At 51.8% G+C, this 14925-nt stretch overlaps 1 protein-coding gene across 30 annotated transcripts in view; it reads right to left on the bottom strand.

Moving 5' to 3' along the window:
- Positions 1-14925, bottom strand: part of INPP4A (inositol polyphosphate-4-phosphatase type I A) — a 105092-nt gene that overhangs the window by 17048 nt on the left and 73119 nt on the right. For 15 of the 30 annotated variants that reach the window (XM_016143009.2, XM_016143007.2, XM_016143014.2 and 12 more), the window contains 6 exons: positions 13705-13722; positions 11077-11260; positions 9733-9951; positions 8572-8824; positions 4991-5023; positions 375-547 (listed from right to left, as the gene is read on the bottom strand). In XM_016143009.2, coding sequence (XP_015998495.2) covers positions 375-547; positions 4991-5023; positions 8572-8824; positions 9733-9951; positions 11077-11260; positions 13705-13722 — 880 coding nt within the window. The remainder of the gene's footprint in view (positions 1-374; positions 548-4990; positions 5024-8571; positions 8825-9732; positions 9952-11076; positions 11261-13704; positions 13723-14925) is intronic. The other 15 variants (XM_036224451.1, XM_016143015.2, XM_016143024.2 and 12 more) reach the window with 9 other exon arrangements.

Here is a 14925-nt window from a genome sequence, read left to right as displayed (position 1 = left end):
CAGCCACTGAAACAGAGCTGTGTGCCAGCACAGAACCCAGCTCCTGCTGTTTTATAAACAACAGATCAGATCATGCTCACAGCAAACATCCACGTCCTCTCACTAAACTGCTCTGTAGAAGGGAAACACGGTGGCAAAGGGGTCTGAGCCATCTGTAACGCCACCACATCTTCAGTGCAGGGGGAGCAGGTGTGCAAATCCCCTCGGGACTGGCTCTAGGGTGGAATCAGACCCTCTCCTACAACAGACCAATCAGGAGCTTCCTCCCTCTGCATTAAATAAATGTACAGGCAACAGGCAGGAGAACACGTGGCTCTTCCTCCGTGCAGCGAGGGGCAAGGCTCCTGGGCCTGTCTGGGGGGCGTGAGGCTTACGGTCTGGCAGAAGACCACGTCGCGGCGGTGCTGCAGGCTCAGGCAAGCGGCGATGGTGGGCGCACGGTCCTGCATGAGCAGGAAGACCATCGCCTTCTTGGCCTTGTCACTCATCATGACCACACAGTCCGTGAGCGTGGTCAGCAGGGGGTACAGGGCCTCACTCCATTCACCTGCACACAGGGAGGCATGTTTGAAAAGACTGAAGAGTGAGACCTGGAACCCTACCAAGGTGCCCATCCTTGACCTACACTGTCCCCACCTCCCCCTGCATCTCCTGCCTCTGCCTGGCCCCATGCTCTGGTCTCAAATGGCACCACATTCTGCCTGGGAGGACCCAGCCTCTAACCTTCCAGCTGGAAACATCTCGGCAAACTCAAATGCCAGTCTTACTCCAGGACACTAACACATGCCTGGTGTCACGAACCTCTGGGTACTCAACATGCAAATACGCAGACTATTCCCTTTGAGGAAAGCAGCAGAACTCCTGCAAGTCACAACTGAGCGAGAAAAGTATTTTGTCTGCAGAGGCCAAGCCCCTTAGACAGCGCCACCAGTCCAATACTGGGGAGAGAAGGGCACCCAGAAAAGTGACTTGTTGCCTTGCTCCTCCTAACCCAGCTCTCAAGGCAGAGACCTGGAACTTCCTATAGCAAAGAATAGCCCGCCCATCTCGCCTTCGTGCCACTGTGCTGAGTCCTCCCTTTGCATGTCGCGGGAGAGACCGTTCCACATGGCTTTCCTGCTTTCAGCCCCCAGAACGAGACCCTTCCTTCTGTACTCACGCTCGTCCCCACCCAACCTTGCCATCTATAGCACAGGCTGTTTTAGGAATATAAGAAAACTCTGACCCTGGACCAAAACAACTTTTTAAAAATAGAACCTCAGGGGAGAAAAACAGAGTGAAAGGTATTTTTGGCTTTGGCTCTTTTGTTTTTCCTGCCTATTTAGAAAACATTTAAAAGGGAGCAGACATGCCCTCGTCAGTTGTATTTTTAACACGACACCAAGCCCAGAAATAGGCATTTGATCTCCACCACTGGGTGCGCCCACCACACCACATGTGGCAGAGGCAGTGCAGTGAAGCTCGGGTAGTGCACGCCTCTGAGGATGAGGCTGTCAGCCACAGAGCACCCACAAACGTCATTACACTATGGGAAGGCAGTACAGCCGCGTGAGCAGTGTGGCCACCAGATGGGTAAGCTCATGTCTTAGGTGAACACAGAGAGATGGGCGACCTGGTCCTGTTCTCCCGAACTGTGTGCTTAGTACTTTCTTGAGAAACAAATTTAGAGAAATGCCTAAGACCTACAAAAATAATTCCCTCTGCTCAGGGTTCAGTGGACACAGATTTCTGAGGTATGTGCAGCAATGCAAAATTTGGCGATGACCTAACTGTGTATGTAGGCACACCGTAGGCAGACAGGATTTATGTCTGCAATGGAAAAAGGCAGGCTTAAATTTAGCAAGTCTACAGCAGAAAGGCCATAGCAAATAAATCACGGTGACAAAGGACACCAGACTAAGGAGTGGAAAATGTGAGCTGCTGAGTACTGGTGGGCCACGGGTGGCACTTTGACCCCTCAGCCACCTGGGTCCTTTCAGTAAGTGGGAGAGCCACACCAGGTGAGATCCAAGTCTCTTTTTCTAAAACTCTCAGAGCCCATGGTGTTGTTTCTTTTAAGAACTCTTGAATGCATGTCAATTCTATTCAACCAGCAAACAGACCTGTGGCAGCTAAGGATCAATAGGCAGATAGTTTGGGGAAAGGCGGGGCCAGTAAGACTCTTCTTCATGGAGAACCGAACACTCTTAGAGCAGATGCTGCCAGTTCTACCTGATGTTTCTGCTCAATATGTACATACATATGCAATTAGCATGCAAGTTACGACCTTAACCTGAAAATGCTCAAAACAAATATATCGGTGGTCTTATTTAACTACGCAAGCCCTCTCTGAGATACAGCAGCCTTTGACTTTGCCTGCTTTCTCTTTCAAAAAAAATCCCAGGAAGAATGACTTAGCTTTGTTATATTAAAGAAAAAAAAAACACTTAAAAAATGTTTAAAAGCACTAGGAGTTTGTCCTGGAGGAGAGATGGACATGGGAGAGGTGACTGCCACCAGCCCAGAAGAGAGCTTGGACTGAGCAACTCATGCGCACCTGCCTGCCCTTCACTTCATAATCAACCACTTCCTCACTCTGTCCAGAGAACAGGTCACGGACACAGGGAAGGGGACAGGCTTGGCTTCCGGACACACTGAAGAACCCACTGTGTGTACACGTGACGAACTGACTCTAAACTCCACGTGATTTCTGTGATGTCAGGCTGCTTCAGAGTAGGGGTTGGGGGGGGGCGGGTACATTTTGGGTCAATATGAGGAAAAAATCTGAAATAAAAAACTTCTAAACACAGGACATTCAACTGAGTAAAGGCACCTAGGACGTCAGGGTTGGTGAAGGGATGGATATTCTACTTCCTTCATTGAGAAAGTCCAGCTCCAAAAACCACAGCAGAGGCTGACAGGCGTCCTCAGCTATGCCGCTGACTCACATCTGGCGCAAGCTCCCTCTCTAGCTGCTAACCTATAGCATTCATTGTGGCAGCCAATCCATGGGTCAAACTTTTGCATTTTTTCCCTCATTAACAGGGAAGGAAGGGAAGGGGAAAGGCTGAAAGGAAGAAAGAAAAGAAAAGAAAGAAAGAGAAAGAAAGAAAGAAAGAAAGAAAGAAAGAAAGAAAGAAAGAAAGAAAGAAAGAAAGGAAGAAAGAAAGAAAGAAAATGTGTGTTTTAATTCAGATTTCATAAAGTTCTTCAGGAAAAGCCAAAGGTACTCCTGGCAGGGACACTTCCAGTCCATTTGACATCAACTCTAGACATGCCACCAATACTTCTGGAAAGGACAGAGCTGACAAAGATAGGAGAGGCCTGGAAGCCATGCACTATCTGTGTGCTGCCTGCCTTGAAGCCCACAATCTACCCATCAATTCTACAGACACTTAGTGGAAGAGACCCCAAGCTTTCAGGGGACAGACTTCTGACACTGCCACCCTGCTCTGGGTCCTGACTACTGGATGTGGTCTGGACTCCCACCTCAAGGCTCCAGGAAACCAGCTCAGCATGAAGGCACTGACCCACCTAGGAGGACAGCTGAGGACTGGTAGCCCAGAGGAAGAGGCGAGGGCGAAGGAGAAGTATGGGCCAGGATCAAGGAATGACTTGTGTGTCTGCTGAGGCCTCTGTGGCCCTGAGGATCCAGGGGGTTGGGGACCCCACACTGACTTTTTTGGGAAAGAGGAACTACAATGGGGCTAAAAGCTAATTGGGGCGTGTGATGTACCCTATCAGATTAGCCCACTGATGAGCCAATGTCAGGGTTCTGGGGTTGTGGCCAGCAGTTAGCCCAGTCCCCGAGCTGGAATCAGGGTGCTGTGTGAGCTGAGAGGCCACAGGAATAGTCTGGTACATCTCACGATCACCAATTTGCTGCCTTCCAGATACCAAGCAGGTATCCTGCTATCTCACATTTACATCTGGTCAGAAACGTGTGATCATCAGGGATCATGCGGCTATTTTTTGGAGTTTAGTAGAAAAAACATATTATTTGAGTGTCTCAGGTTCACTCTGGGGAAGCCACAGCCATATCCGGGAAACTTGGTATGAACTAGAGTAGGTGTCAGCACACTCTTTTCATCAAGGACCAGACAGTAAATATTCTAAGCCAGCTGTCCCCAACCTTTTTTGGCACCAGGGACCAGTGCTCCTATGAGAATCCAATGCCTGATGATCTGAGGTAGAGCTGAGGCGGTGATGCTAGCGCTGGGGAGCGGCAGCAAATCCAGATGAAGTTTCCCTTGCTCACTTACTGCTCACCTCCTGTTGTGCAGCCCGGTTCCTAACAGGCCAGGGACAAGTACAGGTCTGTGGCCCAGGGGGTGGGGACTCCTGTTCTAGGCTTCGACGGCCACAGGGTCTCCATGGTACTTATTGGACTCTAGCCCAGGAACCACAAAAGCAACCAGAGACAATACGTGAACACATGGGCATGACTGGTTCCTAGTGAAACTATTTACAGGAACGGGTGCCGGGCAGGACCCTGCCAACTCCTTGGGCTATAGCCATGAACACTGATTTCTACACACAGATGCAGCAAACAATCCCACCTCTAATGCTAACTCCAACTGAAGCCCACAGCAATGCCTGACAATAATCTAAAGACGCATCTAGATTTGGAAAAGAAGGTGCTGTGTGATCATGGGTGCCATCCATGTGATACTCACAAATTCAGATCACAGGAAACACCCTTTACAAATATGACCGTGCCAAACCAGACCATGCACGTCAGGAGGCCCAAGCATCATGGACATTAATCCCCTGTAAAGGCCTTAGGATGGGAAAGTGGAAAAAGTGCTTGGGGCGGCCTGCTTCAGGCCACCATCCCCAGCCCAAGGAGTCCCACACCAAACCTCAGAAGAGTTGCTACATGCCTCACCATGAAGAAACTCCTAAAATATTTCCCTAGCTCTGAGAGCAGAAGGCAGCCTTTGAGGTGTGGCTACAAATGCTGGCTGAGCGCACAGAGACCGCTGCAGAGCCTTCAGCGGGAACCACGTACCTGGGCTGGCCTCTTCAGGAGGGGGGCTGCAATCTGCACAGAAACGGAGGTGACACGATGATTAAGAAGCGGCACACAGTTCAAACACCAACAACTCAACACTTAAGAGCAGCTGCATCAGCAGCTTGCAGTGAGGTGGCTAACCTGCACAGAGAAGAGGTAGGGCTGGCCTCTTCCCCAGCCAGCCACACGGAGGCGCTCCAGCCGCTCCGAGGCAGCCGAGCCCCTCAGCAGTAAACACAGCCCGACTGGCGGGCATCAACATTCATGTTGCTCAAACGTCAACATAAAGTGCTCTTCAGGGGTGAGCACACCCACACATAATGATGTGATGAAGTGCACATCCACCATACTGTATGTGGCGGAGCCCCACGTTGGCCTGCAACATCTGGAAGCAAATTTGAAATGAGAGAGGCTGACTGGTCAATGGCATATTCCCAGCACAGAGCCACCACACTAATGACTGGTGGACCCTGGGTGAGACTGACCACTGAGATCCAAAGGGAGGACCAGTGATGAAACCAATATTTCATAAATATCTATGCCACTCTTTCAAATTGAAGCCAGATATCAAGCTTTTATGATTTAGGGTAAGTCTAGAATTAGAACATCCCTCCAGGTTCTGCAAAGAATACTAATTTTAATTTGCTGTCACCTACACTGAGTCACTTTGGAAAGTACTCATTTCAATTTCTTATTTCTCTTAAAAACTCTAAATACCTTGGCTAACTGGGTATGCCATCAAAAAGAAAACAAGTTTGAAAAGGGATCATTTGCACTGGAGTAAAAGCTTATTTTATTTTATTGGCTAAACTTTTGGGGTCAAAGAATGCCTTCAGGATACTGAAACAGGTCGTTTAGGATCCCCAAGAATAGCCAGGACCAGCTTTGCGGAGACTTTCACAACCTATGGGACTGTCCAGAATGGGTGGAGAAGGACTCTTCCCCTTGTCATCTTTGGGAATGACCTCTTCTCCTGGCAAGGGGGACAGAAGCAGTAAAACTGCCAGCCTCACACTCTCCATTAGAGCCATCTACCTGATAAAGAAAGTGATCCCAGAGGTGTGAACAGCAGAGCCGGGATTCTCAAGCATCTGTCTGACAGGTCAGAATCACCCCAGGCCTTGCCAAAGAAAATAGGTTTCTGCTTAGCCTAAATCCTTCCTTGAAGACTCTGGTCTGAAAGAGGAGGAAGGTCTGGAGTCTGCCATGATCTTCCATGGTGACTCCAGACGGTGGGTTGGGGCCCCTCCTGAGATGGTGCCAGGGTTAAACCCAGCTGGATACACATATCTTTCGCTCAGGGAGCCAAGGGATGGTCTCTGTGGGTACTCCTGGGCCAGTTGCTTGTGACTGGTCTTAGGTCACAGAGTTCCATGACACCGGATGAACTATGGACTTTCTCTCATTCTAGCATCTAATCTCAGGGCACATGGCCTAGGTTTGACCCACCGATCTTGGGTCAAGAACAACTTTGGCTGGGTTTGAATGGCTCTTAGGGATGAGGAGAACAAGAGGGTGTGCATGTGGAAAGTGATGGAAGGTGGCAGGCAGGGTGCAGAGGGGTGTGGGGTGCTTGTGGGGAACACGGGGAGAAAGAGAGAGGTTTATGAAGCCTCTGTGGTGCCACCTGGCAGGGACTTGCGGCTGGGTCCTGTGGAATCTGGCTCTAGGTGACCCCTGCTCACCAGCTAAGGCTCTGATCAGGTTTGCAGGAGGGCAGACTGAGAAGCAGGGCAGCTCTTTAGTGAAAGATGAAAACCAAGGCCCTGGGATAAGTATGGAATTGGAACAAAAAATGATGACACCCTTCGAAGAGGCACAGAGTTGTTCCTGTGTGAATACAACCTGTTCATCAGGTCAAAAACAGCGATGTGGAACAGTCTAAAAAAATCATGACAGAGCCCAGCTCTGGCCCTGGGGGACAGGAGGCTGAGCACAGCACATGGCTCACAGCCTGTTCCTTCCTGATTCTCCCAGCCATGCTGAGGTGCAGACAGCTTCCTGGCTACACTTGAGGTTCCTGCATCAGGGTCATCTGCAGTTAATTTTGTGGCATATGGTTTCATGCATTTCTTGGATCAGCAGTTACTCTCTCAAATATATGCTTCATATTCCCATCGTCACAACACAACTGATTTGTATGGCACACATGATTACAAGTTAAACCCTATTACAAATAAGTGCTCATTTAAATCACTTTAAAACTGCATGTAAGTTTGTCTATATTTGAACAATACAATACATGCATAGAAAAAAACGACTTAAGTTATGGATACAACAGTACATCTGATTAAATAAACTATCTCCTGCATTTAAAAAAAAAACCAATGAATTACTTTTTATATCTGCAGAAAAAAACTTGAAGCAAGACAGTATTAAAGAGAAATGAGCAAAGAATTTTCAGAAATTTGAAAAAGAAACACAATTAACAAATGAGAACACGAACAAAGACAAAACGGCGCCATGAAACCAACCACAAGTTTGGGGAGAATTGAAACTGTAATCCCTCTCAGATGGATGAGTGGAAGATGTGAGCACTGTTGAGACAGAGACTCAAGTGAAACAATACCCTGAAGACAGACTGCAGGCAGACTGAGAAGGTGAAGGGCACCTCACACAAGGGTTTATGGAGAGGCTCCGATGCAGGAGCACAGTCCTGCCTGGAATGAAGGCGGCCCAATTCAAAGCCTAAAACTCCCCACCCCAGGAAGCCTAACCAGGCACATGTAGGACTTACTTCCTCTGGCTAAATGCCCCCACAGGAGAGCAAAGTGGCCATGGAAGCTAGGTGTGATGCCGGGCCTCAGCTGCCAGCTCGTCACCCTCTCCAGCTCTGAAAGGAGGCCCTGTACTGCAGGGACCAGGGAGCCACGGGCTGGTGAGAAAGCACACATCTCAGCCTTATGGCCATACGTGGAACTGGGCATCTATTGATGCCCGATGTCTTCAGACAAAAGACTCTGAACTGTGCTGCTTCTTGCCAATGTCCCACCACCACGGAGAGCCCCACCCTAGAGATGGTAACAATGAGGAACCTTACTCAGCCCCCAGGGGCACAAGAATACTTATCACCACCATGGGACTGACTCATCAACATGTCCCAGAGCAACGCGCCTCTCCTGGATGAGCGTGCCCACCAGTGACAACCTACCTTTAGACAAGTCTGCTGGGCCTGCTAACAGCTCTCATCAGGGAGTGTCCCTGTGCCACTCCCCATGTCCTTGAGCCTACCAGTTAAATAGCCTCATTGGAAAGGCGTCTGGATCTCAGCCTCTGTTAAGTTCTCAGACTGGTTTAAGATCACGGAGGCTCAGGAGCCCTGCCCTCACTGCGTGGCCCTATGACCCAGGAGGGTCTTGACAGTCTGCCTTCTCCCGACACGCATATGCATGGCAGCCTCCCTGGGCACGAAGCCCACAAGACGTCTGCCCTCACTGTCACCGCCCCATGTACTGCAATGCCTGCTCTGCCCGACAGCCCTCCCTGCAGTCTGTGTGGGGGAGGAGGATATGGAGACAGACAGACAGGCATGGCTGAAGGTGGAGGCAGTGGTATGGGGGGTGTGGACGCATACGCACGTGTGGTCAGGTGAGGATGGCATGCAGCAGAGGGCGTGGTGGAGGAGCACGATGAAGGGGCATCACAGAAGGGGTGCTCCGGTGTGATCCAATAGGCGTGGCTGCTGGGGTTACCTTTCTTGCTGGAGCCACTGCTGGTGCAGGGGGAGGCGTCCTCACAGCCTTCGCCGTGCAGGCGCTCCTTCTGCAGCAGCTTATCCACGCGCTGGACGATGCACTCCAGGCTCTTGTCGACATTCAGCCACACTTTCTCCTTCCAAACCAAAGGGGTTCATTTGGGCTGGCTCCCCAGCAGGAATGACAGAACAGAACACGAACCCAACCACCACCCCCTCCACTGACCCTGCTCTGCCACTAGCTCATTAAACATGAGAATTCTTTAACAAAATTCTTAGCCCCAAACATAGTTAAAGTTATATTTGCTTTTCGAAGGATAATTAGTATCCTGTGGTCGCTGCTGCTAAAGCCCATTGTGGGGGCCAGACAGGACGTCCAGTACCTCCCAGCGCTAGCAGAAGGGCACAGTGCTGTCCCCCCCCACCCCCCACGTCCGCTGCTGAACCACATAACCACACCGGAGGGGACTGAGGACACTTGGATGGCAGGGAGTGGAAACAGCCCATTACTTCAGGTGGGGGTGGGGAGGTGAGGGATGGCCAGGGGACCCTAGGAGACATGGGTGCCCAAGCGGGCTGAGGAGTGCTTCACAGCTGACCAGTGACTCCGGGCCTCTAAACAGTGGTCCCCACAAAAGACAAATGAGTTGAATAATATGTCCCCTCCCTTAGGAGATGCCAATCTCCTAAGGACAACTCCGAGGAAGCAACAAAGGGACACGATGGCAGGGCAGCATCTCCCAGTCTTCAACAGCACCTCGGCTCACACAGCTGCAAGTGTGCGGGGTCAGGCCACCGATCAGAGATGGGACGGGGCAGAGCTCTAGGGAGGGGAGGGCCCCTCACAGCTGGCTCAGACCCCCAGCCAGCGGCCTGCTCCTCAGATGGACACAGGTTGGAAAACGCCATCTCCTTCCCTGGCTTAGGTGGCCTGAGGCCCCAGGAAGGAAGCCTGGTCTTTTCAGGCCCTCCAGGGAGAGGCTAGGGAGTGGCCTCATGTTTTCAACACCAGCTGGCAGCAGGACGGCTACAGACAAAGACTCACCCACTCCTCCTCATGCCAGTCCACCTGCAGAGAAGACCGGCTGTTCCTGCCCGTCCACCTGGCCACGAGGGTGTCTTGGTCGTTCCTGAGCATTACCTGCTCCTCCTCTGTCGAGGTGGGGGAGGCCTTGGAGGCAATATAGTCAGGCCGTGCGGCGTTCAGCCCATGGATGGAGTTGGCCAGCAGCTTGCAGTCGCACACAGTGACCAGCTGCCGGGTCTGCGGGCACACATACCTCACGCTGAGCTCAGGCTAGGGCTGCAAGGCCTGTCCTCCCTGAGAGCTCGGGGCCGGCCCTGCCCTTCTCCACAGTGTGACTGCCTCAGAGCTACAGCCCTCAGGACACCTAACTTATGGCCACGTAGCTGACCTGGCGGAAACTTAGCAAGACCTGTCCATTGATAGGAGGATGAAGAAGACTGAGAAGCCTCTGAGTCAGGCTGACATTGTTTGAGGAAGGGCCTGAAGAGAGGCCTGTGTCTCCATTTTTCGAAGACTGCCTAGGCTGTCTTCTCATTCCAGGGGGGAGGCTTTGGTGACTCTGGGTCAGTCACCAAAGCCTTATCTTTTGCATCTAACACCTAAGCCCTGGGTTCTGGGCAGAAGGTCCCCTTAGAGGACTTGGGTTCTGGGGGATTCTCTATACAACAAGGACTATGGCTCATCATCTCATTTCTAACACCTTTATTTTCCCAGAGGATCTAATCTCTAGCCCAATCTTTGTGATGGTGAATACAGGCAAAGGATGCAGCGTGCCCCGTGAGCATGGGCAAAGGATACAGTGTGTCCTAGCTGGGAATAGCACTTCACCTCAGCAAGGTGAGTGTGACTGGTGATGTGTGATCAGAATCTCTCTGTGTGTATGTGCATATGTGTATGTGCGTATGCATGTGTGTTCATGGAGAAGCTGAGTAATTTGAAAAAGATCACCCATCAAAAGTATCGGATGGGTCCATGCCCCCCAGTATGAACATGCACTGATAAATTTTAGATCTGGATCAACAGAAGACTGGTAGAAATGTGCCAAGTAGGCAGTTGCAAGAAAGCCATGGAACTGTCCCAGTGACCCTGTGGACCTGCCGGGAGACTTGTGTGCATGAAGCTGCAGCTGCTGTCACAGGCCTGCGCTCTGTCCTTGGCCTGCCCCATGCAGCTCTGTGACCACAAGCATATCACCAAACCTCCCTGGGCCATGTGGGAACTGGATCTGAAGCTAGATCTTCAAGGTCATCCCAATGTCACCCTTTGTGGGGATGGCTCTGGGTACACACAAGGTGTCCAGAAGGTGGGTTCCAGAAACCCAAGGGAGTCCCCACCCACACGCAGCAGGGCAGTCCCTCTTACCTTGTCTGCCAAGATGGCTAGTGTCCTCTCGAGCCCGGTGGCAGATCTGTCCCTGGCCGCCCTCGAGACCCGCTCTGCGTAGTAGCCCACTTGGGTCTTTAGGGTGTTGATCTGGGCAATGATCTCCTTGGCTCTGATGACGTCCTGTGGTGTGTAGATGATGGACTGGTAGCCGGATGAAGTGCTGGAGAGGATGAGAACAGGCTCTAAGGGCTTTCTCCAAGCACGGGGGGTGGGGGGCGGCAGGTAGCAGCCCCTACCCACCCCAGCCCACAGCCAGCACAGGATAAAGCGCTTTGCTGCTGGGACAGTTTCCTGGGCTGGGCTGAGGATGAGCCAAGGTGTGTCTCAGGAAGTCTTTTCTCTCTGGATGGTAAAAGCAAGTCTTTTACCTCTACTTGTATCTCTATTTGTTCTACGTGTATGTACACTGTGGGCAGATATTAAACCCAGCAATCACCCAACAATCTTTTACCTAAGAACTTCATCTGCCGATTTGTAAGCAGGACTTAGTGGAGACACTGGGATGCTGATGCCAGAAGGGACTGGTTTATCACAGGGAACGGGGACTGTTGTGGGCTTTGCCAAAAGGATCCTCAGCTTTTTCACTTGGGACTCCCAGCCTCTTGCATGTCCCCCAGAGCTGCCCTTCCTCCCATGTCTGATCCCTGCGAGTCCCTAGAGGCTTCCCGCTCTGCCCCTGCTCCAGGACTTCTCTACTTTGAAACATAACATTCTACCACCTGAGGAGGTAGAGAACGTGCTAAGCCAGAGGCCAGGCCTGGATGCCTCAATGGTTTTGAAAACCGGATTCTTCCCCTTTCCTCGCCTCCTCGCCACCAAGCGGCACGTGCATCCTGGGATCTGAGGCCAAAGCTACGGCCTAGCCACTGCCCAGAAGAGTTACCATCTGCTGAGAACCAGCCCCACAGCCTCAGCTACATGGGGCCCGGCTATCGTGTTCAGCCCTTCTACAAGAAGATTGTAAATTGCATGCCTCTCAGTTAAGACCCCAAGTCAATCCAATACCATAAACTGATTTTTCAGACTATGTAAGGGAGCTGAGGGAAAGGGGCAGGGGAAGCGTAATGCACCAATGCTGAGGTCTCTCCCACAGCTGAAGTCGTGGGCTCTGGCTGGGGTGGCTGTCTCACCCACCATTCATGGAATGAGCCTCAGAGCTGCCCTTTTGAATTAGGGAAAGGAGGAGAAGGTGGAGAGCCAGACCGTCAATCACCTTCGCTGGGGGTAGGGGTGACGGTGGGCAGGCCTGAGAACCCTCCTCAATGGGCTCTGTCCTGGGTGACCCAATGACGGCCCACCAAGAAATCACCCTGCCCCTTCCCTTGACAGACTATGGGGTAACATGCAAAAAGCAAAACCTGAGGCACCCCAGAAAGAAACCACACCGCAAGCCCGCACGCAATGATGGGAACAGTGGGTCTATCAGAAGCCCATGCAGCACACTGCGCAAAGCCCGCCTGACCCGACGAGTCAGGCACAGCACGACATGCACATGGTGACCTTCCAATCTGCATCACTCTTCCAATGAATAGCTGCCTTGTGAGACAATTCAGTCTTAAAAAACACTCTCAAAATAGAGTTTAAAAACCACCTGTTCCTCCCAGGCCCCGGCACTTTGAGCACACGAGTGACATGTGCTGCGTGCAGAGGTCCATGTGTGTGTACGGATGGTTGTGTGCACGTCGACAAACAGGTCCTCCTCCATCGCCCACAGAAGCAGCTCCTCAGCTACCCTGTCCCCACAGGCCACATCCCGACAGCAACGACCGGGCCTCCCGCACAGGAAGGACGCGAGTGGATTCCAAAGAGCAGCTGCTCAGGGTGATGGCGAACATATGAGTGTGTGCCGCACTGCCCGGTCCTTATCCAGGAACACTCAAGGGGCCCCAGCTGGGACAGGTGAGCCTTGGGGCTTCCTGCTGTCAGATGGTCATGTCTCCTGAGCCTCCGCAGCTCCAGGAGAGCAAGTGTTCTGAAGGGACAAGGTGCCTCTGGTGCCCGTTACCCATAGCAGTGTGGCCAGGCGAACACTCTGGGCAGGACTGGAGGGTCTGGGGCAGCAGCAGGGACCCCCAGGCAGCAGATGGGTTCTAGCTGCCATCTAACTCTTGAGTGGAAAAAGTCTCTTGGTTATTGTAATTCTTGGTAAAACTGATGCTAGTGACACAGTTTTAAAAATATGCATACGACTATTCAGCATCGAAAAAACGTAAGCTGGCTTTGTTCCCACAAGAGGTGAAGGTGAAGTGGAGTCTGAAAAAACCCCAGATTCTTATAAAAGAAGCCAGAAAAGGATTCCCAACTGCACCAGTGGGTGGGTGGACCTGAGAGCCCAGGCCCAGGGACTTGCCAGCTGGGCTCTTATCATCCTGGGAGAAACGGCATGGGGTCAGCTCTGGAGTGAGCACTGAGACTTCAAAGACAAAGCAGCAGAGGGACATGGGCTGTTCATTATCAAAGAGCCTTGCAGTTGGAAGGGAGAATTGCTAACGAGGCTACAACTAGGAGCCCACAGGGGCACGGAGGGTGAGGCACCTCACAGGGGAGGGGACAGCACGAGAGCAAGACCCAGACACACACTCTCTCCACAGACAGAAAACTCACCAACACTCCTCAAAACTGCTAAAGGAAAGAACCAAAATGACACATTAGCATCTGTCAGAAAACACTAAATGCAAAGCAAAAATAAAAAGCCAGGTTATCTTTTGTCAAAATACTTGGATTTATTTGCTGAAGAATGATGAACTTCTGAGCCCTGCGTGCTTATTTGTCACAGCAATGTCTGGGCCTGTGCTCACGCCCAGGGAGGAAATGTCCAATGACGAAAACCATTTCTACAAGTCATTTTATGGCATGAGGAGAAAGTTGAGCACAAACTTTTATATTTCAAAAATATCTCAGGGGCATTTTGGGGATAAGAAGTCTCAAGTTAACACGCAGAGTTACCATCAAAATGCACACGCACTCAACATGGTCACAAGCAAGCCGCAGCAGATGCGCTCTCTGCTGGCTTTGTGGAGCTGTGGTGGGGACAGGAAGCTTCGCCCTCATCATAATGCCGGGAGGAACACCAGAGTCAGCGGCTCCTCAGGCAGGCCTGGTCACCTGGCTCAGGGAAGAGCCCTGGGTGCAGACAAACCAAGGTGCCCCCAAGGAGGCCCTCCCAGGCCCTTCCTGTCCCCTCTCCTGTCTCCAGTGCTCCCTGGCTCAGGGCAGCCTGTGCTCACACCTGAAAGGTGGCAACATGGTGCAGTCCCTTCCACCTTCCTACCCCCCTCAGCCTTGGTCACAAGGTCAGCAACACTCCCAGCTACATCCCTGACCCCTCAGCCCACTGGCCAAGGGTCAGTTTTCTCCTGCCACATCCTGACTCCCAGCCACAGCAGCACAGAGCCAGCCGGGGAACCCTGCAAATACGTTCCACCTGGCTACATGTTGAACTCTTGTGAGGTCCTGGGGCCTTTGCTCCACCTTACTCACCCCACCCTGTTCCCAGGGATGAGACTGACCTTTCGGCCCCGCATTCCACCACACTAGCTCAGTTCATCCCCTCCCACCTGAAAAATCTCTGTGTAGCCGCAACTTCCCTGTCCCTTCTGGGAATGCCTGCCTGGTTCCATCTCTCTCCATCTGTTCCAGAACCTGCTATCACCATTCTCTCCCGGCTCCTCATTGCTCCCACCTTCCCTCTCAGTCCATACACATGCTCCCGTCACAGCCACCTTCCCCAAACTTGAGACCCCCGGCTACTTCCTCTACCTCATAGTCCAAGGGTCTCACAGGACTGTCTACACTCACTACTTCACCGTCCTTCACCTACTACAG

The sequence above is a fragment of the Rousettus aegyptiacus genome, unplaced genomic scaffold (genome assembly GCF_014176215.1).
Source record: "Rousettus aegyptiacus isolate mRouAeg1 unplaced genomic scaffold, mRouAeg1.p scaffold_m13_p_7, whole genome shotgun sequence".
NCBI lineage: Eukaryota > Metazoa > Chordata > Mammalia > Chiroptera > Pteropodidae > Rousettus > Rousettus aegyptiacus.
Note: the sequence above shows the minus strand (reverse complement) of the source record. Positions and strands in the feature narration are given on the sequence as shown.